Below are 24,954 nucleotides of genomic sequence, written 5' to 3'. Positions count from 1 at the left end.
AAACTTCATATGTAGATAGATCTCATGGAGGGCAAGTGCAGAGCACATAAACTGTTACTCTTGCTTCCATATTTTTAGAGTTATTGCCCTTTGTTAATTTTCATGCTTTTGTCCGGGGCATATCTTAAAGAAAATAAGAGGTTTCAACTTTAAACTTCATATATATAGATAGATCTCATTGAGGGCAAGTGCAGAGCACAATAACAGTAGCTCTTGCTTTCTTAGTTTGAGAGTAATTGCCCTTTGTTAATTTTCATTCTTTAAGTTTTGTCCGGGGCATATCTTAAAGAATATAAGAGGTATCAACTTGAAACTTCATAGCTAGATAGATCTCATTGAGGGCAAGTGCAGAGCACAAGAACTGTTACTCTTGCTTGCATATTTTTAGAGTAATTGCCCTTTGTTAATTTTCATGCTTAAAGTTTTGTCCGGGGCATATCTTGTAGAATATAAGAATTATCATTTTGAAACTTCATATGTAGATAGATCTCATTGAGGGCATGTGCAGTGCACAAGAACTGTTACTCTTGCTTCTGTATTTTTAGAGTTATTGCCCTTTGTTGGCATCCGCATCCCTTTTTCACTTGTCTGGGGCATATCTCGTAAACTATTAGTTTTATCAACTTGAATTTCATATGTAGATAGATCTCATTGAGGGCAAGTGCAGTGCACAAGAATTTTACTCTTGCATCCATATTTTTAGTGTTATTGCCCTTTGTTAATTTTCATGCTTAAAGTTATATGTGGGGCATATCTTGTAAAATATATAAGAGTTATCAACTTGAATTTTCATATGTAAAAAGATCTCATGGAGGGCAAGTGCAGTAAACAATAACAGTGCCTCTTGCTTTCTTAGTTTTAGAGTAATAGATCTTAGTTAATTTTCATGCTTAAAGTTTTAGATAGATCTTATTGAGGGCAAGTGCAATGCACAAGAACCATAACTCTTGCATATATATGTTTAGAGTTATTGCCCTTTGTTAATTTTCATGCTTAAATTTAGTCAGGGGCATATATCGTAAACTATAAGAGGTATCAACTTGAAACTTAATAGGTAGATAGATCTCACTTAGGGCAAGTGCAGTGAACAAGAACCGTTACTTATGCTTCCATATTTTTAGAGTTATTGCCATTTGTTAATTTTCGATGTTAATTTTTGTTCAACTTAACATTTTTACCTTCAGTTCAAATGCCACCATCACTTGAAATCTAAATGGCAAATGAATAAAATGCCAATCCAACAGCTATAATGTCGACAGTAAATAATTCTTCAGGCGACACATCCGACTCACGGAGTTCTAGTTAAGGTCAGGCGCCCCTATTGGCTGCATTATGGTTTTGCCCCACCTTAATCCATGTGCCGTTTAGAGAGTATTTTAGAAGCCCAAACTGGGTTATTTACTGTCATTATTGAATGTGGTTTAAAATCTAAAAGAATGATTTAGTCCCCAAAAAGTGGCAAAAATAGCATCTGAAGCAGTACACAATCAAGAGAAGAAAAGAAAGTGAAGTCAGAGTGGCTAAATAGTGGCAGCACTGTGCGTGCTACCTTGATATGGTTGCAATGTTTCACCCACAAGCGTAATGGTTTTTATAAAAAGAGTGAAATTTTGATAAATATTTGAAGAAAATTTAATTTGTTGTATCAATAAATATAATTTGAATAAATAAGAATTTTGGAAGCATCTTTTTGTCCATTTAGTTGCTGTTGAGTATTATTTTCTGTTCTCATTCAAAGATCTTATCTGAGTCTGCAACGGAAGGTTTAGTTCAGGAATGTTGGTCTTGAATATGAATTGCTAATTGCTTAAGACATTTCAATGAATGACACCATTTTGATGCTTGGGGACCCATGTTGTAATGATAAAAAATCAAATTTTCAAAACATGTAAATTCATTTTTTCATACTTTGGTGTAAAATCCTTTGAAATTTCTCCAACTTCTCCAACATCTGCTAAAAATATCCCCCTGAATTCTACCAAAATCTGCCTGAATTTTCAGCCTTTCTGATAAAATCATCTGGAATAGTCTCCAGAAATATGGCATGTATGCCATACCCTTAAATTGGTATGCGGCCTCCTGTAATGATCCTTTACAAAGAATGTTCAAATATCATTAGGGTCTAAAGTGGCCCCAGCCCAAGGGGTCCCAGGTTTTCTATATACTTATACAGTAAAATCTTTGAAAATCTTCTTCTCTGAAATCACAAGGCCCTGAACCTTGATATTTGGTTTTCAGCATCATGTGGTGGTCTTTTACCAAGATAATTCAAATTATTCTCTGGGATGAAAAAAGCCCCGTCCCAAGAGTCCCAGGTTTTCTATATCCTTAAATTGTAAAATCTTTATTAAAAAATCTTTTACTCTGAAACCATAAGGCCAAAACTTTTGATAAGTGGTATGGACTATGTAGCCTCATGTAGTGGCTGTTAATCAAGATTGTTCAAATTATGTCCCTGGGTCAAAGCTGGTCCCGCCCTAAATGGTCCCAAGGTTTCTAAAACTGAGACTGCTTGGCCCAGACCTTTGGTATTTGGTATAAAGCCTCATTTAGTGGCCTTTTACGAAAAATGTTCAAATAATGCCCCTTAGTCAAAGTTTGCCTCTCCCTGGGGGGGGGGGGGGGGGGGGGGGGCAGGTTTTCTATATACTTAAATAATCTTCTTTTTATTTGGTATGCAGCCAGCAGCCTCATGTGGTGGTCTTTTACAACGATTGTTCAAACTATGTCCCTGGGGTTAAAAATGGCTCAGCCCAGGGGTCCCAGGTTTTCTATAGATTCATTCAGTAAAAACTCTGATAATCTTGAACTCTGATAATCTTCTCTGAAACAGCTAGGCCAAGACTTTAGGTAATTGGTATGTAGCCTCATGTAATGGCTGTTTACCAACATCCTTTATAACCACCGACTAGTTGGTCATTTTAATCATTTTAATAGTGACATTTTGGCCCTCATGTTTTACAGTTACACATTAACAAGTACATGTTTTGCTCTAGAATTAGTTTTCTATTCTATGAGAAAATATGCTTTTTAAGAGAGAAAAAACATCCAATATTTTTTAATCATACTCTGATAGTAGTTCAGATTTGACATCATGCTGTTGTTTTCCTCTATTTAACCATAATTAAGTCAGGCTCATTTGGCAGCAGACCACACTTATTTTTACTATATCTTTCATATAAATATCTTCCTCCATAAAATTATTAATATAGTCCAGATAAAAAGATAATGTACTTTTTCGGATAAATGCCTTCATGAGAAAAAAATACCCAAAACACACAATGTCAACTAACTATTTAGACTTCTATTTTCAGTTACAATAAACAATTAACCCCTTACACTAGTTCAAAATTGTTGGTTAATTGTCAAAATGCTATGTTTTTAAACAGCCACAATAATTTTCTATTTGTCTCAACTCTCTAGAAAATATTACTTGCACCGTTTCATTTATAAATCATGAACCAAAGAGGGGTGCACTATTTTGTGCGAAGTAACATCCAAATCTTGGTCAGCGAGGGGCAGATAACTGTTGCCTTGAGCCTAGTTCAGTACCATGATTAGTCACACTGGTGTCAGTGTGGCAAAAGGTTATTGCCCTGAGTTTGGACTGAACTGTGAGGGAAGGCAGGAGAGGGGAGTAGGGTAACCTTTGTGCTCTCTAGCTGAACTGGGATGGCCTACACTTGGATGTATGCTATATTTTTAGGCTAAGTGCAAAAACCATCAGAGATATACTGCTCATCATTGTACACTTACCCATGTGCTTGTGACCTAACCAATACATTCTGATGATCAACATTGAACAGTGCATGAATATACCAGTAACTGTCAGTTTATTACATGAATATTGACAACTTCAGCAAACCATATAAAAAGAAATGTCACAATTTGATTTTACAGATTTATGATAAAATTTTGCTGCATTAAATTTGTTATGAGAGCAGATTTATTAAAGAAGACATACTAGTAATTCACTGTTGATTTAGAGAAAGTTCACTTTTGATCTTTTAATAACATTTAGTTTGTAGTGGCTTGAAAGCTCAGAAATATTCAAAACTGCCCTTATAATACAGGTCAATGGTGAAATAGAACAATTATAACTGTTGTATCCATAATAGCCTTCTATGTTGCAACATATTACGCAGCTAAGCATCATGTGAAACATATAGGAAATACTGACTTAAAAAAGTTGTTTAACTCATAGTTATGGGTTTCTTGCATTTAGATCATATATTCAATTATAACGCTATGCACTTTTATTTTGTGACAAAAAATAAATGTGTCATTTGTCAAGTTAATTTTTGATGGTATACAGGACTTGTGATAGCAGTAGTTATGTTATGTGCGTATATCAAATATGTCATCCATTTGATTTAGCCTGTACTTTTGCACAAGTCAATTGTAACCATGGCTCCCCAAGGTCCGGGGAATAGCGGGGACTTTGTCTTTCGGTCAAGCCAAGCCTGGGTAAAATCCCCGCTCTGCGGGAGTGAACTGCTGGTTAAATCCCCGCCAAATGCCCCAGCACCCCAGGGACCATTTCCCTGGCTATCCCCAGTATACACCCAGACCTGGGAGGGCCATGGTTACAATTGACTGGTGCATTACTTTCTTACTTGTTATTGTTATAAAAATTTATGAATGTTGTTTTTTAGAACTCGTTTGCTGTCCTTTTTGACGACCCCAGCTGGAAGCAGCACATGAACTCTCTCAAGCCTCTGGTAAGTTAAGTTTCTCAATCAGTTTAGTTACTTCATAGTGTAAGATGATTTGAGGTATAGCAGGTATTAAATGACAAATACAAACGGTACTTAAAACTATTCAAAATTATTCATTTGAAGCACATTGCAGGAATTACCAATTCCAGGATTTCTCTGTATGTATTGTCATTTTTTTTTTGGCTTACTCGACTTATGGCCAGTTGCTCTACCTTTTTAAGCTGATCTAATAGGATTTAATAAAACTGATAATACCCATTGTAGTTTTACTGTTAGCTTTTGTAGTATTGTAGGATAAAAAATAGCTTTGCAACTGGCCATAAGGGTTAAAAAAGAGTGAAGGCATTTGGTTGAGTCAATTCAGGCTAACTGCAAGCAAACATTTTTAAGGATGGCCTACAGTATGATAAATTTGGTTGACAACCAAATATTTGGTTTATTTAAATGAATATATGTACCAGTGTGATATAACAAATTGCAAGAGCCTTTTCACATCAGAGGTTGTGAGACATTAGGCTGATTGTTGACAACATGTTCAATGTCATCGTTGTTATCTTTCAAATCTTTATTGCTCTAGAACTTAAATGGACGAAATTTGTGACCTGCAATATTTCTGACATGGTTCGAGACACTTGTTTCAGCTGCACATATTTTATTTTTGTACATGAGCATGTTGCAAATAAGTTCACCTTTTAAAGTAAACAACAATGCTGTTAACAAGGTTTATTTTTTCTTTTAAGAAATTCTGAACAATCGACCCAATATGTAAGCTTAATAGCTGTTTCCACCCTTCTGCTGTAACAAAATCAATATATTTTGTGCTTATTTCATTTGATTATTTTCATGAATGATTCGCTAGATTTTGCTGAAAAAATAGATTGAAATGAATATTGGTTAAACCAGTGAAGTGAATCAGCAAGTGCACTTAAAGGGTTAAGTTGTTGAAGGAACATGAACCCAATTAGAACTCATCTGCCCACAAGGTCTTTGTGGGCCATCTCAGTGTGTTCCTGCTGCACTGCTCCCAGTGAGTGCATCTCTGTAACCCTGAGTGCAGTCTAGGCCAGGGTTTATGGGTCAATCTAGGTCACACTGGTGCTTGCCAGTTCACCTCAAGTACACTGAGGCCATGTTTATCAATACAGGCTTGCACTCAGCTGGCTGATTATGGATTCTTCTTTAGTACAATGGACCAGAGTTTTATTGAGAGAAAAATGTCATTAGTGGATGTGGGAAGCTTTATTGTCTGAGATTATTTTTAAAAATAAATATTTTATTGTTATGTAAGATAATTGGGCCATTGTGTTTCAGAAAACAATGTCATAAATCTTTGGAGATAATTGTAGTAAATGTTTCAAAAATAAATACTGGAGGAGTTTATTCGTTTTTATCAAAGGTATTAAAGGTGGAGTTTCTGTTGTACAAATTGGAACAGTCCACTTTATAGTGGCTTGGGTCTTAGCTTGACTATTCAAGGATAAGAAGTGCTATACTACATGTACTCTCCCCAGCTTCGGCTTCTACTCCAATACCCTTGATTCATTTCACATTATCTTACACATTTGTACAGGACCATCACATAATTAGGTAACATATCTTCCACTCATATATTAACTGCTTATCATCCTAAATATTAACTATGGCCACTGTTTGACTTAGGAACTTAGGCAAAAGTTTTAGGGCACATTGTGTGGGGTTACAGTTATAGGGCAAGTTGAGATTTTCACTAATTACTTCTAAACCCTTCATTCGTTTACGGCCAATAATATTATTCGTACAATAAGGTTACATAACTTCATGTCATCCTTAATACAACTTATGGCCCCAGACCCTGAAAAAGTTTTGTTAAAGTTTTAAGGCAACTTTGGGTTTTAACACAGATCTAAAATACCTTTCATTCAATGGCTTCATACTTCACACAGTTGTTCACGGTCATCACAGAAATTAAATAACATAACTCAAATAATCTCCATATTAACTTAAATACAATTTTTTTGGCCCTTGATTGAATTTTTTACCCTTTTTTTATTGTTTTTGACATGCACATATTACATCATTAATGCATTCATTTCTAAGACAAAGTGGTGTTTAGTCGAGTGTGCTGTCCAACAACAATTAATGTTGATACAGTTGAAATATTTGAATGAATTTGTCAATGTCTTGCAGAATTTAACAAAAACATGATATTTTCACCATAAAATTTACATTAATTCACAGTTTAGTCTATTAGTTATATTAATATTGTTATACAGAATACAGTATGCTCTAAAGGTTTTGTAGATGAAAATATTTTTGAATATTAAGCTTTAAAAAGGTTTTAGGTTTTATTCATGAAATATATCTTAGAACCGGTTTCCTCATGATAGAATGGAAGATTAACAGTTGGTGCCTATGAATAATGAACTAGGAAAATGCATTAATATTGAAACAAATGGAAAAATAAACCATGAAATCATTGAATATTATTACATTTTTGTCTGAATATTTGTTATTACCAGGTATGTTATATTAACTTTATCAGTTAGAATATTTTGTTTCTATTAAAAATGTTAAGTTTTAATGATATTGTTCTTGGGCAGTATGTTGTATTTAGATCTGCTAACTACCTTTCTTTTATGATGGACTAATAAAAACAAATCTGAATAAAACAGCAAAAGGTCTTCTAATAAGTGAATGGAAAAGTGCAGCTGATCCATGAGGACATCCTTAATTTTTATCACAATAGGCTCTTTTCCTTTAAAATGTGCATGTTTACAAATATTACAGACCCAGATATGTATGCGATTTTCAGGGTCTGACAATCCTAGCAAACACATGTAACCTCAACACAGCGCAGTGGTATAGCCAGTTCACGGACCATGTGGCCTGTGCAGGGCTCGAAAATGAGGAAACAGTGGCTGTCATTAACAGGAGGTGGGCTTCTATCAGAAATATTTAAGTGTTCCACTTTGTACATGTGTAGACAAGAAAAGTTATTAAGCTTTCAGTTTTGAGCACTAGACAAAACATTGATATGATCTTTTTTTATTCCACAGAAGATAAACCTAGTAAATGAAGTAAATATTAACTATCCCGTAGTTGATATATTTTTGGCCTGAAAATGACACTTAATGAATGAGTAATTTGTTGTGCCAGTGTCTTCCAAGGGTCATTCTCTGTACGTTAGTCTTAATTTGTACAGCATTTCTTTGTGCATTACATATATTTCTTGTGTATTGTTTTTTGTGTATTGCTTCTTATGTATTGTTTCTTGTTTATTGTTACCATCAACATGTGTACTACTCCTGTCCATATGTATTCCCTGTATAGTATTCCTGTACATTGGTATTTAATTTCAAATGTATTTATTTCAGTCTATAAGAAAGTGTATTATTTCATGTGTGTCATTCCTGTTCAAAGACAAAGGTATAACTGTACTATTTCATGTGTATTGTTTTTGTCCGCAGGTGTATGATTTCATGTATATCATTCCTAACAAAGCCAAAGGAATTACTGTACAATGTCATGTGTATTGTTTTTGTCTGCAGGTGTATGATTCCATGTGTTTTATTCCCGTCTACAGGTGCCTGTGTGCCCTGGCCCGGGAGATGGGCTTCTCTACAAACGCTCTCAACATTTTCTACCAGGAACGCACCCTCGGCGTCTACCAACAAGTGGTTAGTACATTACCTCAGACTGTATTTATAAAGTATATTTCAAAAATGATGTCAAAGTTGTCATGCAGCATCTATAACACAGTCACTTTTAATATGTGAACCAATGTTGAGTGACATTATTATACACCGTTTTTAGAAAACGGACATATTATAATTTTTACCTGCAGCATATTGGCAGGCGGCATCAAGTAAGTTGTCCACTCAATAACTATCAAGGCTTTGTCCAATCATCACAAAACTTGATCAAAATTTGTGTATTAGCATAATATCATGAACAAGTTGATAACCATACATATCTCTCTAGTCACTCAAGAGTTATTGCCCTTTTATTACAGAAATGACCTAAAATCGGTCCACTTAAAAGCCTTGAAAGCCTTTGTCAAATTATCTCCAAATTTAGTCAGAAATTAATCTCAAGATACCTAACTTACGATTGTCCTTTTAAATATCTTTATTTGTAATCTTGTTTCAGTCTGCAGAGATGACGACAAAGGAGCGACTCCAGAGAGCCAAGTCGTTCATCCAACACAAGATCCCCATGCCCAACATGGTCTCCATCATTCTGCGGGAGAAACTGTCAGGTACAATGCTTGCTTTTGTGTTGGATGATTGCATCTCATTTAGTGCAGAAAAATATTTAGAAAGAGTATATTTCGTGCAAATAAATTCAGTTTTGCTTCCAACATTATGTACAAGCACACTGAAGAATAAATTAGTTTCCAGTTACAATGTGGTCAGTGAATTTGAATATTTATGACTAAAGAAATAAGAACAGGGCCTTATATCACAAAAATACTCAAATCTCAATCTCAACTCATTTTACCACATAAAAGAATAGTAAGATTCAAAAGCTTGCATGTTTTTATACTTTTTAAAAACAAACTAGCTTTTAGAATGTGTTGATAAAAAGATGTTTTCAATATTTTGAAGAAAACTTGTTCTTGAGCAAAAATATACTTGAGTAATTTCTAATTAACAATGAATTATACTCAAATACATTTTTGGCTGTAGAATAATTTTCCCTAGGAATCTTGACAAAAAGTTTTAATCAACATGTTAAATGATAGAATGCGCTTTTTATAGGCGTAAAAACATAAATGATGTTTTATAACTTTTGATTTTAAGTATTTTCGTGATGTTTGGGCCTGGCGTTGCTCCCCTAGTAGACCAGTAATGTATATCAGTAACAAACTCTACCCTGACCTATGTGGGATAGACTTACAATACCATCCTATATGTTACAGGTGCATGTCAGATGTTGTCTCAGGGCACAGCAGACATCTTGTTGGCCCACTGTACAGACTTCTGGGATGGTGAAGATCTTGCCCCACTCACAACTTCTGACAGGTACTGCACAAATGAAGTCCTTTATTCAGTTTTAACTTTTATTTTCTATCTCTTCTGTTCTTCATAGAAAAAAGTCAGAGCTAAAGCCTAATGGCGGAAAACTTAAATCTTGGCCGTAGCTCAAAAATCAAGATATTCAAATGAGCTTTTTACACTAGGGACACCATTTACATGAACAGCATTGACCATAAATACTTTTATTAATTGTTGAGTACTGCGCTTTATCAACTAAATAAGCAAAGGAGTGTGTCCCTCTTGTAATCTTTTCTGTTTTCAAACCAAAATAGGAATTGTCATAGACATAGCCTTTGGTCTGCTTTGCTGATGGTGGTAGTGGCTACGATGTCATTGTTATGGTGGTAGTGGCAACAATGTCATTGTTGATAGTGGTAGTGGCTATGATGACAATGTTGATGGCAGTAGTGGCTACTATGTCATTGATGGTGGTAGTGGCTACGATGTCATTGATATGGTGGTAGTGGCAACAATGTCATTGTTGATAGTGAAAGTGGCTACGATGTCATTGTTGTTGGTGGTAGTGGCTACGATGTCATTGTTGATGGTGGTAGTGGCTACTATGTCATTGTTGATAGTGGTAGTAGTTTCTATGTCATTGTTGATGGTGGTAGTGGCTACTATGTCATTGGTGCGTGCGTGTGTCTGTCCGTCTGTCCATCCCACATTCATTTCTTTGCATCTCCTCTTACATTTCTCATGCGATTTCTACCAAACTTTCACAGATTGATGATCATAAATTGAAGCAGCGCATATTGTCGGGCTTTGAGGATTTGACCATTTTTGTTGTTGGTTGTAGTGGCTACTTTGTCATTGTTGATGGTGGTAGTGGCTACTATGTCATTGTTGATGGTGGTAGTGGCTACCATGTTATTGTTGATGGTGGTAGTGGTGACAATGTCATTGTTGATGTTGGTAGTGGCTGCAATGTCATTGTTGTTGGTGGTAGTGGCTACAATGTTATTATTGCTGGTGGTTGTGGCTACGAAGTCAATGTTGATGGTGTAAGTGGCTACAATGTCATTGTTGATGATGGTAGTGGCTACGATGTCATTGTTGATGGTGGTAGTGGCTACGATGTCATTGTTGATGGTGGTAGTGGCTAAAGTGTCAATGTTGATGGTGGTAGTGGCTACAATGTCATTGTTGTTGGTTGTAGTGGCTACTTTGTCATTGTTATCCCCTGAGGGGATATAGTAATGGTAGGCGCGATTCCGTGCGTGTGTGTGTGCGTGCGTGCGTGTGTCTGTCCGTCTGTCCATCCCACATTCATTTCTTTGCATCTCCTCTTACATTTCTCATGCGATTTCTACCAAACTTTCACAGATTGATGATCATAAATTGAAGCAGCGCATATTGTCGGGCTTTGAGGATTTGACCATTTTTGAAAGAGTTATAGCCCTTTGTTTATTTTACATTTAAAATTGGTTTCTTCGCAACTCCTCTTACGTTTTTCATGCGATTTCTACCAAACTATTACAGATTGATGATCATAAAGTGAAGCAGCGCATATTGTCAGGCTTTTGCGATTTGACCATTTTTGAAAGAGTTATTGCCCTTTGCTTATTTTATATTTAAAATTGGTTTCTTCGCAACTCCTCTTACGTTTTTCATGCGATTTCTACCAAACTTTCACAGATTGATGACTATATAGTGATGCAGCGCATATTGTTGGGCTTTCACGATTCGGCCATATTTGAAAGAATTATTGCCCTTTTTTTTACATTTGAAATTGGTTTCTTCACAACTCCTCTTACATTTTTCATGGAATTTCTACCAAACTTTCACAGATTGATGACTATATAGTGACACAGTGCATATTGTTGGGCTTTCGCGATTCGACCATTTTTGAAAGAGTTATTGCCCTTTCTTTATTTTACATTTAAAATTGGTTTCTTCGCAACTCCTTACATTTATAACTATATAGTGACACAGCGCATATTGTCAGGCTTTTGCAATTTGACCTTTTTGGAAAGAGTTATTGCCCTTTCTTAATTTTACGCATTTCTTATGTAACTACCCTTATCATTGATTGGCTTTCGTTACGCATATTGTCAGGCTTTTGCAATTTGACCTTTTTTGAAAGAGGAGTTATTGCCCTTTCTTAATTTTACGCATTTCTTATGTAACTACCCTTATCATTGATTGGCTTTCGTTACAAAAAATGTCCCCATGAGGCGGGGGATATAGCTGTCTGTGACCGCTCTTGTTGATGGTGGTAGTGGCTTCTATGTCATTGGTGATGGTGGTAGTGGCTACTATGTCATTGTTGATGGTGGTAGTGGCTTCTATGTCATAATTGATGTTCGTAGTGGCTACTATGTCATTGTTGATGATGGTAGTGGCTATGATGTCATTGTTGATGGAGGTAGTGGCTACTATATCATTGTTGATGGTGGTAGTGGCTACTATGTCATTGTTGATGGTGGTAGTGGCTTCTATGTCATTGTTGATGGTGGTAGTGGCTACTATGTCATTGTTGATGGTGGTAGTGGCTACGATGTCATTGTTGTTGGTGGTAGTGGCTTCTATGTCATTGTTAATGGTGGTAGTGGCTACCATGTCATTGTTGATGGTGGTAGTGGCTATAAAGTCAGTGCTGATGGTGGTAGTGGCTACCATGTCATTGTTGATTTTGGTAGTGGCTACAATGTCATTGTTGACGGTGGTAGTGGCTACGATGTCATTGTTGATGGTGGTAGTGGCTAAGATGTCATTATTGATGGTGGTAGTGGCTACTATGTCATTGTTGTTGGTGGTAGTGGCTACGATGTCATTGTTGTAGGTGGTAGTGGTACAATGTCATTGTTGATGGTGTTAGTGGCTACAATGTCATTATTGATGGTGGTAGTGGTACGATGTCATTGTTGATGGTGGTAGTGGCTACAATGTTGGTGGTAGTGGCTACAATGTTATTGTTGTTGGTTGTAGTGGCTACTTTGTCATTGTTGTTGGTGGTAGTGGCTACTTTGTCATTGTTGATGGGTGTAGTGGCTACGATGTCATTGTTGTTGGTGGTAGTGGCTACAATATTATTGTTGTTGGTTGTAGTGGCTGCTTTGTCATTGTTGATGGTGGTAGTGGCTACTTTGTCACTGTTGTTGGTCGTAGTGGCTACGATGTCATTGTTGTTGGTGGTAGTGGCTACAATGTTATTGTTGATGGTGGTAGTGGCTACGATGTCATTGTTGTTGGTGGTAGTGGCTACAATGTTATTGTTGTTTATTGTAGTGGCTACTTTGTCATTGTTGTTGGTGGTAGTGGCTACAATGTTATTGTTGTTGGTTGTAGTGGCTACTTTGTCATTGTTGATGGTGGTAGTGGCTACTATGTCATTGTTGATGGTGGTAGTGGCTACCATGTTATTGTTGATGGTGGTAGTGGTGACAATGTCATTGTTGATGTTGGTAGTGGCTGCAATGTCATTGTTGTTGGTGGTAGTGGCTACAGTTGGCCTCAATCTTGACTTGAGGTTGGGCCTGACCAGTAGATGACCCCTATTGAGTTTGGGGGTCATTGGGCCAAAGGTCAAGGTCACAGTGACCTTGAATGGTAAAAGGTTGTTTGAGTGATAACTCAACAATGGCTGCACCCATGGCCCTCAATCTTGACTTGGAGGTTGGGCCTGACCAGTAGATGACCCCTATTGAGTTTGGGGGTCATTGGGCCAAAGGTCAAGGTCACATGTACCTTGAATGGTAAAAGGTTGTTAGAGTGATAACTCAACAATGCCTGCACCCATGGCCCTCAATCTTGACTTGGAGGTTGGGCCTGACCAGTAGATGACCCCTATTGAGTTTGGGGGTCATTGGGCCAAAGGTCAAGGTCACATGTACCTTGAATGGTAAAAGGTTGTTAGAGTGATAACTCAACAATGCCTGCACCCATGGCCCTCAAACTTGACTTGGAGGTTGGGCCTGACCAGTAGATGACCCCTATTGATTTTAGGGCTCATCTGGCCAAAAGTCAAGGTCACATGTACCTTGAATGGTAAAAGGTTGTCCGAGTGATAACTCGACAATGCCTGCACCCATGGCCCTCAAACTTGACTTGGAGGTTGGGCCTGACCAGTAGCTGACCTCTATTGTGTTGGGGGGTCATTGGGCCAAAGGTCAAGGTCACAGTGACATTGAATGGTAAAAGGTTGTCTGAGTGATAACTCAACAATGCCTGCACCCATGGCCATCAGACTTGACTCAGAGGTTGGGCCTGACCAGTAGATGGTCCCTATTGATTTTAGGGGTCAGTGGGCCAAAGGTCAAGGTCACAGTGACTTTGAACAATAAAAGGTTGTCCGAGTGATAACTCAACAATGCCTGCACCCATGGCCCTCAAACTTGACTTGGAGGTTGGGCCTGACCAGTAGATGACCCCTATTGATTTAAGGGGGTCAATGTCACAGTGACCTTGAAAGCAAACTTGACAATTCCTGGACCTTTTGTCATCAAACTTGACATGAAGGTAGGGCCTGACCAGTAGATGACCCTCATGACTTTGGGGGTCATCGGGCCAAGGTCAAGGTCACAGTAACCTTTAACCTTTAACCAGTGATATCTCAACAATGCCTGAACCTATGATCATCAAACTTGACATGGAAGTTGGGCCCGACCAGGAGATGACACTTATTGATTTTAGGAGTCATTGGGTCAAAGGTCAAGTTCACAGTGACCTTGAATGCGAAAATGTTTCAGATGATAATTTTACAATGCCTGCACCCATGGCCCTCAAACTAGACTTGGTGTTGTGTCACCTGTAGATGACCCCTTATGATTTTAGGGGTCATCGGGTCAAAGGTCAAGGTTACAGTGACCTTGAACGAAAAAAGCTTGTCTGTGTGATTTCTTGTCAATGCCTGCACCCATGGCCCTCGAACTTGCCTTTTGATTTTTGGTGACCAGCTGATGACTCCTATGGATTTTGAGGTCATAGAGTCAAAGGTCATGGTCATAACACACTCTATCCTCAAACTTTGAATGGTCATAATCTTAAAACTGCCTCAACAGCATCCAATGTCAGTGACAAATCAGGTGTCATTTCAGTCCATGCATATTTCATTCAATTGTCCATATAATCCTGACAACATGGCGCTCAGGGGGGGCATAATGTTTGACAAACATCTCTTGTTGTTACTGGTTTTATGTTAACTTTAGCTTTAAGGCATTATACAAAATTTTTTATTAGACTACATGTGTTCAAGAATGACAATAGTTGAGTTAGAGACTGAGTGAAACAGATGAGAATTGGCTTAAGGTCATGTACATGTGCACAGAGAATATATTCCAGCTTTTTAACACCCAGGGATGAGAAGAGATATGATTATTAGGGATGCAAACGAATATTCGAATATTTGATTGAATGTTTGATATTCAAATGTCAAAATCGGTATTCGAATATTCAATGTTTTTTTGTTTAATAAAAAAAATACACCTTTTGCCTACAACTGTGTTTTTGTATATGTTTGCTTGTTTTGTTTTTACAACGATTGGCCCCTAATGCCAGAGGCCTGAACGTGATGATACTATTTAAGCGTCCTGGGACAATATTTAATCCTACTTCCAGACGCATCATATGTCAATTAGGGACACATCGTCTGTGACTATAAACAGTACATGAAATTTTATGAAATCTGGCTATTAAACCACTTTCAATTATTTTCGGTAAATTTTAATGATCATAAGAATACAAATTTCGGAATTTATGGAATCAATCACCAGTTAGGTTTTAGGACAGTGTTGTAAATACAGTCGAAACTCGATGGCTTGATATTCTAGGGACTGGCCAAAATACTTTGAGCCTCGAGAATATCGAGCCAAGCGGGATTGCTTACAGAATGTTTTTTTTTTATTCGTTACAAAAAGTCTTGTTTACCTTGTTTTTTATTGGTTACACTATCTCCAAAATAGAAGAGTATTAATTGGACATAGTTACACGTCGTTAATTTCGTAACATGACTTATTCGATACTTAGAACGGTATCTGATTTTTTTTATTTATTATAAAAACACATTTATGCGAAAGATAGCTTATAAGTTATATAAAAATGCATTGAAATTTATACATGGATAACTATAAGGGACAGAGCTTAAAGTGATGGCATGTTTATTCAAACAGTTAAACCATTTCAATTTGATAATAATTATAATAAATTCAATCAATTTTAATTGATTAGCGCCTTGTGCTAAATGAAGCCAAGCAAACAAATCAAGGTGTGAGATTCTTACCTGAACCGCAAAAATGACATCGACCTAGGCAAACAAAACAAAGTGTGAAATTCTTACTTGGGACCGCGAAAATGACTTGGAGCGTGAAAAAATATCGACCCTCAAGATATCGAGCCATCCGATCGAATTTTATATGAACAAAGAGTAAAACAAAATCGGTCCTTTTAATCTGGTTCGAGCCAACGAGGGTATCGAGCCATATGATATCGAGCCAACGAGTTTCGACTGTAGATGAGTCAAAATCATTATTTGTATTTTATTATTTAACTTATTCCCGAGTAGTTTTGGTGTTTCAATACTTATTTTTAGTAGAGGTCAATCCCAGAACAAGGCTCCTTGTACAGAATGATCCTCCGTTGGTGCATCACCACATTCAACCGGGAATTCACGATCTTCGCATTTTTTTACAAATTTGAATACAGTGAAATTGGTATTATTTTTGGTTTATGTTTGTTCAAAATCGATTATTATGTTGCTTTTTGTTGGGTTTTTCTTCTGGAATATAGAGGATAATTTTTTGAAAAATCAGAGTCCGTCGCATGTACACCGGCTACCATAAAGAAAGGTTAAAAGGCCCCGGCTATTTCTAAAGTGAATAATGATAGTAGTTTACTACACTTCTTAAATATTTTATTTGGTAATCGAATATTCGATCGAAAGAATTACCGAATATTCAAATATCAATTTTGCCATTCGTTTGCATCCCTAATGAATATACAATTACTTTGGAAAAAGTTGGTCCTAATTCTTAAACAATATTAAGTCTGTTATAGCAGGATCAGGCTTAGCCCCTTATTTTTTGTTTGTTTTGGAACCGGGGGTATATTAATTACTTAATTACTTTTTCTTTTCTGCAGCATAACTTGAAAACTTCAAGATGGAATGTAATAAAATGTCAGGCAATGGTAAAGCACAATAAGAGGAAGTGTAGTGTACAACAATAATAACTCTATTCTAGCAAATTACATGCCTGTTGTTTTCTTGTCCAGAGCATGACTTTAAAACAAATGGATGGAATTTAATACAATTTCACACAATGAAAGAACAAAATGAGAGGATGTTTAGTGAACAGGAACCATAACTTTACTTAAGCTAATTACTTAGCTATTGTCCGTTGTTACTTTTTCTTGTCTGTAGCATAATTTGAAAACTTCCAGACGTAATTTAATAAAACATCATACAATGGTAAATCACATTGAGAGGAAGTTTAGTGCACAAGCACCATAACTATTTTTTAAGCCAATTATAGATATTGCCCTTGTCACTATTTCCTTGTCTGCAGCATGACTTGAAAACTACTGGATGGAATTTAATCAAACTTCATACAATTGTGAAGCACAATGAGAGGAAGTGCAGTGTACAAGAACCAGAACTCTATCCACAGCATTGTCATTTTTAGATTGGATTTCTAAATGTTTCACTACAGGGCAGCGTTGGGTGGATTTATCAGAGTCAGTGATAACTCTAGTATATTTTGTACAATATAGCTTGTATATAGAGTAATGAATAGTTGCAACTCAAAACGTGTTATTACCTAATCAACTAGAATTTAACAGAATGTTATTTTATCATCAGAAAGAAGATCCTGGACTTTTACCACCGCACCAGTATTGGGTCATACTGTACAGCCTTCTCATACTGCCCACTTAGGCAGAGGCTACTGACAGGCCTGGAAGACGTGTACATTGAGCTGCCGGATGACACCCAGCGCTCCAATCTCCATGGCAGCCTATCATCCATGTGAGTTGAGTTGATCAACAGTCTCATAGGAACATATATTTATTTTTATGCCCAAGTAGGGCAGTATATAGTAATCTGACTGTCCATCCTTCGGTCTGTCCCTCTATCTGTCCCCACGATTTCCACTCAATATCAGGCAGGTTGGTCATGACCAGCAAATGAACCCTATTGACTATGAGGTCAGTTGTTCAAAGGTCAAGGTTGGTTGACCATAAGCTGAAAATCAACTTCTTGTCAACAACTGGAGAACACTTAGACCTAGTGACCTCAAACTTGGAAGGCAGATTTGTCATTACTAGCAGATAAACCCTATAGATTTTGATGTCAGTGGGTCAAAGTTCAAGGTGGTGGTGACTTTCAGCTGAAAATCCATTTCTGGTCAATAACTGAAGAACTCTTAAGAATAAGGACCTCAGACTTGGTAGGCAGGTTGGTGATGACCAGCAGATGACCCTATTGCTTTTGAAGTCAGTGGGTCAAAGGTCAAGGTCATGGTGACCTTCGGCTGAAAATCTGTTTCTGATCAATTACTGAAGAATGCTTAGGCCAAGGACTGTAACTTGTAAACGCTTAGGGATAAGGTTCTCAAACTTAGTAGGCAGCTTGTTCATGACCAGCAGTTGAACCCTTTTGATTTTGAGGGCAGTGGGTCAAAAGTCAAGGTCATGGGGACCTTATGCTGAAAATGTGTTTCCAATCAATAACTTAAAAAGGCTTAGGCAAATGGACATCAAACTTGATAGGCAGGTTGATGACCAGCAGAATTACCCTATGGATTTTGAGATCATCAGTTCAAATGTCAAGGTTGTGGTGACCTTAAGCTGAAAATCAATTTCCAATCAAGCTTAGCTTAAGTCTACGCTCAAGGCCTCTTACCTCAACATTGATAGGCAGGTTGTTCATGACCAGCAGATCATGAGATGGACTCTATTGATTTTGAGGTCAGTGAGTCAAAGGTCAAGGTCATGGTGAAAAATTGAGGTTTCAGATTATTGTCCACTGTTCATTGTATTAGGAAAGTGTGTATCTGGCTAATGTAACCTGTATAAATATCTTAATACTGGTGTATATTTTAATCAGAATGCAATGAGAAATTGTATCCAGTTTTCCTGAATATGGTGTTCTTGATGTCACATCACTGTATCTTAGCAATTGAATAATTGATAAAAGCAAAAATGCTAGGACACCTTATTATAATTTTGTGGAATCAATCTAGCAGGTTCACTGGGAAATTTTGTTTTGAAGAGCAAACAATGATTTGTTTATATTGAAAAATGATAGTTTAGGAAATAAAATTGTTTTGTGGAAAAATCCTGGAATTTAATTTTGGAATTAAATTTGAAACAACAATTTGGGTAAATATAAGTTTTTCGTGATGATTATTGTGTAAAATGTATAATTAATTTGATTAAATTTTATTCAAATTTGATTATAAGTTGTAAATTTAATTAGGATTTAAACTGTTGAATCATATTGACATTTTTGCTTATTTTCAAACATTGATTACTGTTTTAATCTATGATTATTATTTGATTGATAAGACTGACTAATATTTTATTTGAATATAGATCATGGTTTGGGAAACTTTTTATATGTTTCAAAAAAGAATGAACAACTACACATGCATATTGACTTTCAGTTAAAGTTTTTGTTAAAATTGGGATTTTTACTCATTCTTTAAATGATCTTAAATACAGGTTATTACCATTAATTAACTTATAAATATTTACAAAACACATGAAAAGGTAGGATCACCATTAATATATGTTAGATATTGAGGGCTATCTGTACAGAGAGGCCATAATACTTATGGCTATCTGTCCGATGAGGCCATATGGGGCATTTGTCACATTTCTGTGACATATCTTATTTATGTATGAGATTTCTTTCCTCGGTAAATCGCTAAATGATATTATTATTTTTTTTTTTTAATGCTGATAAAATGAATTATATGGCAGATAATACATTCAATTACCAGTAAGGTTAATGGTCGTTTCTAAAATAACTTCAGCCTAAAAAGTGAACATTGCACCATGTGTATTATTTAATAGTAAACAATCTATTTACTTGTTCCATTTTTAATAAAAGCACTGGGTGTTATATATATTCTGTGTAACTTTATAGTGATGAAGACCAGGATCTGCTATGTGATCCAGTGGGTGGCAGGGGTTCGTGGGAGCTTCCACGCTCCTTCTCTGCTGACTCTCTTACAGAAGCAGCCAATATTGGCTCGTTGGAGGACGTGCCAACCCTCGTACAGGCACATAACAGCCAGGTGTTCATTGGAATGGTCACCATGCAGTACCAGGCTAGGCTGGTGAGCTCATTTGTCACATTTCATGGGTTAAAAAAACTGAAGGTATATTTTTTAAAACTGCTCAAATGAATCATTGCAACATATAAGTGCCTACAATTTCTTAATTTTTTTTATATTGGTATTTGCTGAAATTGCTGATGTTAAATGATTGATATTTTCAGGATTTTATCCAGCTTATTGACAAGCTAGAAGGGGCCTGTATTCGTTTTGTTCATTTCTCGCAGGAGAATGAAGTCAGAAGCAGGGTAAGAGATTTTGCTTGTACATTTTTGTGTACTTTATTGAAATGCATATAGCACATTGTCTCCAAATATCATACAAGAATATCAAAGACTTCCAATATTTTTTTTGCCAGTTATTCGTTTTAATCTTATCTGTTTTTATTCCCCGCCAAAACCCGAAGGGGGTATACGAGGGCTGTCCAGAAAGTCTGTGCACACGATCTATAAATATGCCTGCTATGCTAATTGTGAAACATTATCTACATGGTTTAAAACAACAAATAAATTTGCACCAATCAAGAAAATTTTATCTATTTTGGTTGATAAGTATAGAAATAACACTGTAACAAAGTCACCAATAAACACATGGACGGCGCACTTTGATCATAATGTTGACGTCACGCGACGTGAAGAAGGTGTTTTATATATTGCTCGTGTTTATTCCTTCTCGAAATATTTGCCCCTATGTGCGATACATTTCCTATGCCTCTCAACCCACTTGCTGAAAATACCCGAGTACCAGGTTTGATCGTATGATCTTACAATGGAACGGACACCATGCGTAAATGGTCTAGATTTTCATATCTGTTTCCGCGTAAGTGTGCTTTAAGCCAAGGAAGACTGCAAAGTCCATGGGTGCAAGATCCGGACTGTACGGAGCGTGTTGAAGTCTGTTGAAACCCAGAAAATCGATTGTGAGTAGAGTTTCTTGACAGAGGTGCGCTGGTGCATTATCTTGCCTTCTTGGTGAAATAACATAGCATCCAAATTCATCTCGGGCCTTTTCTTTCGAAGTGCATCCATCAAATCCGCGAAAGAAACTGTTCCCCTTTACACAGAAACTGGCGCAGAAATTCGCCCGACAAATACACTCGCTTTTTTTTTCTTCAGGTTTTAGCAAACGTGGCATCCACCTTGCACACACTTTGTTTATTTGTAGTTCAGATATTAAAATATTGCGAATCACAGAACGCCCTAAACCCAGTATGTCACTTATTTTGCATACTGTTCTCCGATGGTCGTCATTAATAAGGGTGGCGACCTGCTGTACAGTGGCGGCATCTGTAGATTTCGGCTGTCCGCTTCTTGGCATATCAGCAACGTTCGTCTCACCGTGTCGAGAACGGTCGTGCCACTTAAATACAAGGCGTCGGCTACCAGTACTGCCTGTATTTTCACTGCAAATAAACTTCCATGTGTCAGTAAGAGTCATTCCCGCGTTTACACAGAACTTTATGACGCTACGCTGCTCCATACGATCATTCGACGTAATTTTTTTCAAATATCACTTGGTTAGCTTAACTTCCGTTCAAACACGCACTTTCAACCCGATTACATCAAAACTTATTTCTGATGTCACGAAATATGTATTTTTGAAGTCACGTTAAAATGATAGAATTTCCTGCTAAAGTAATGAAAATATAACAGTTCTTTTAACATTCACGGTGGAGAACCCACGTGACTAATTTGGTAAAGTGCACGGCAACAAATATCAACAAGTCTCGATTCAGGTAAGGTTTTTAAAGATAACTTTCTTAATATTTGGAGAATTTTTGTGAAATAAAGACCATAAACCCCACATTTAAGAGCTCTATCCACGGTAATAAAGAACTTTCTCTAATTTTCTAAAGTTTTCCTGAAAATCTTGACCAACTGATTTCTCAGAGTTGAAAGCTAAGGCAAAGTACACGGCTTTTGACAAATCTATCGCTTTACTTCATGTTAGCCGTAAATAATTCATACACAAATCTTATTTTAAGCAAATTTTACTTATGTTATAGTTTTCAGCGTGTATTGTTTAACTTCTAGTTATTTCAAAGGTAAATATGAACTAAAAACAAATTGATAAAGTACACGGATGTTTTAGGATGGTAAAGTACACGGTCATTTTAGTTTATGTTTGAAAGTAGAGTGCGGTTTACAAACTAATAGTTATATAAGCATTTTCTATTCGTGAAGTCAGAATGTATATTGTTTAGTTTTTATTTAAGTTGTATCAATAAATGTTGCATTATAACGCACACCTAAATAAATTTCATGAATGTTCCTATTTTGATGTGACATAAAACAATAAAATAGGCACATCACAATTAGTTTATATATATTTCCACATTTAAAGCATATTGTTCATACCTTTCAGGTAACGCTGCATCTTTTATTTGGTTCAGTCTGAACAAATATTATCTGATCTCTACAGTAAAACTGCAGTCGTTCGAACAATACAGACAGGAACTCATTGTAAAGATGGAGGCTCGGAGTTAGATGGGAAACGGCAAGGAGGAATGAGAGCACACTATATTACCAACTTACAGGCTAGGACTAAGACTTGAACATCTAGATAAGAGCTGAGCATGGAACATTAGAATGTTATAGACTATAGGCTGAAATGTGATTACAAAATAATTGTGTTTATAGGACATCAATGGGAAAATGACAACAATGCATCTCTAAACCTTGTGAAAATGGTTTATGTTCAATCCGTTTTCATACTAATTTCACACAGCAATTTTTTCAGTACTGTAAGACAAACGAACATTTTGAAAGAGCGCCATTTGGTAACAGTGCGTTTTGCTATTAATTTTAATAAAATGTTAAACTCATCAAAACGTTATTTTAACTCGGCAACATACTGGAATGCAGTTCTAACTAGACCGTTGTGATCTTTCAATGTGTCCTGATTAGGTGTGCTTCGCCTTAACGTGCCTGCTGAGTCCAGATTTGAACTTGAATGCTGAGCGACACTGTAGACATTTGTGACGTGTCATTCCCTTGTGTCTAGTAGAAATCTGGTCACTGAGATTGGTCGTGTCACCCAATTTGAACCCACACACATCACAGGTTAGCTTCAAATGGCCGCTTTCGCGTCTTTCGTCTATCTTCAAGTCTTGCAAGAGCAGTTTTGCCACAATATTTGCAAACGTGCAACTTTGTCTCGCCGTGATTAAAAAAGACATGTACTGTCACAAGTTAGCGAGAAATGCTGGCAATGTCAGGACTTGAATATAATTTATAAAAAAACACTATATTAAACGACCCTGTCCACTGAAACACGGACCACATTATTATGTGAAAAACGCAACCCCTAAAAACGTTGAAAACACAGTTAGACGACGGCAAATCTTAACCTCTACACGAGGGGAGACATAATAAAAGTATAACTGTTAGTATATTCTTATTTCTCTGCGAAAAAATAAAGCTAAAAACTAGCCTGTGTCTGTGTAAACACTTTCCTGCAAAAACGATGGCAATTGACCAGAATGCCTTCTATTGTGGTCTACGATATGTTTTTTTGTTGTTGTTTTTTGAAATGCCATTCTGCATTCTTTGCATAAAGTCGGAGTCTTCATATTCTGAAATGAAATAAATGTTACAAAATCATAAGTCTATCTAATCAGCAGGCAATCGAAGACATTAAAAGTACAAGAACACTTTTCTTTCTCAAAATTGAAAAAAATGAAGTGTTATTAAGCAGTTATGTGTTATTGTTTACCATGTATAATGAATACAAACACGTTTTACATATACGATATGAAAAAGAAGTGGAACACCCTTTACAAAAACTTCAAGCCCTTTATATGTCAATTGCGAATATATTGTTAAAATACGGGACTGAATTTTAGTGTGATAACACATGTTTCCATGATTCATCAAAATGAGCCCATCATTTAGGCGACTCCGTCGGTCTAACTGTTAAAACGCGTTCATTCTTCCATTGCCACTGCATAACAATGCGTCTTTATGCCCCCACAAAGTGGCGGCATATAGGGTTGCCCTTGTCCGTACGTACGTACGTACGTACGTACGTACGTACGTCCCGAAGATTGTTTCCGATCTAATTCTTGAAAACCGTTTGTCCAATCCTCACCAAACTTTAAACACATGTTTGTGACCATAATATCTTGATCAAGTTCGATAGTCATGGAAATCGCTTTTGTCATTTAGGAGTTACGGCCTTTTTTTGCAAAAAAAGACTTGAAAAATACATCCCGAAGATTGTTTCCGATCTAATTCTTGAAAACTGTTTGTCCAATCCTCACCAAACTTTAAACACATGTTTGTGACCATAATATCTTGATCAAGTTCGATAGTCATGGAAATCGCTTTAGTCATTTAGGAGTTACGGCCCTTTTTTGCCAAAAATACTTCAAAAATATATGTTTCCAATCTAATTCTTGAAAAGTATGTGTCCAATCCTCACCAAACTTTAAACACATGTTTGTGACCATAATATCTTGATCAAGTTCCTTAGCCATGGAAATCGCTTTTGTCATTTAGGAGTTACGGCCCTTTATTTGCAAAAAAAGACTTGAAAAATACATCCCGAAGATTGTTTCCGATCTAATTCTTGAAAACTGTTTGTCCAATCCTCACCAAACTTTTAACACATGTTTGTGACCATAATATCTTGATCAAGTTCGATAGCCATGGAAATCGCTTTAATCATTTAGGAGTTAGGGCCCTCAGATTATCCTGAATAATCATTATGGCTTATTTTCTGTGACAAAAAATCGAAGTGGGGGCATCCGTGTCCTATGGACACATTTCTAGTTTCAAACATGGAGCAATGTTCAATAATGAATTTGAAGAATAGAAATAATAAATAAATTTATAATAACTCGTTTTAGCACCAGTCAGTGAAATAATGAGTATATACACTGAAGGTTGTAAACGACCGTGTACTTTATCAAACCTAAAATGTCCGTATACTTTATCAATTTGG

The 24,954-nt window shown here is 36.6% G+C and overlaps 1 protein-coding gene across 2 annotated transcripts in view; it reads left to right on the top strand.

Moving 5' to 3' along the window:
* LOC128221333 (transmembrane protein 94-like) overlaps nt 1-24,954 on the top strand; it is a 60,236-nt gene that overhangs the window by 13,141 nt on the left and 22,141 nt on the right. For both annotated transcript variants that reach the window (XM_052929911.1, XM_052929901.1), the window contains exons 12-19: nt 4,656-4,721; nt 7,510-7,631; nt 8,281-8,374; nt 8,847-8,955; nt 9,619-9,721; nt 17,532-17,696; nt 19,821-20,013; nt 20,175-20,258. In XM_052929911.1, the coding sequence (XP_052785871.1) occupies nt 4,656-4,721; nt 7,510-7,631; nt 8,281-8,374; nt 8,847-8,955; nt 9,619-9,721; nt 17,532-17,696; nt 19,821-20,013; nt 20,175-20,258 (936 nt within the window). The remainder of the gene's footprint in view (nt 1-4,655; nt 4,722-7,509; nt 7,632-8,280; nt 8,375-8,846; nt 8,956-9,618; nt 9,722-17,531; nt 17,697-19,820; nt 20,014-20,174; nt 20,259-24,954) is intronic.

Source organism: Mya arenaria, chromosome 2 (assembly GCF_026914265.1).
Source record: "Mya arenaria isolate MELC-2E11 chromosome 2, ASM2691426v1".
Classification (NCBI taxonomy): domain Eukaryota; kingdom Metazoa; phylum Mollusca; class Bivalvia; order Myida; family Myidae; genus Mya; species Mya arenaria.
This window is presented reverse-complemented; position numbering and strand designations above follow the sequence as displayed.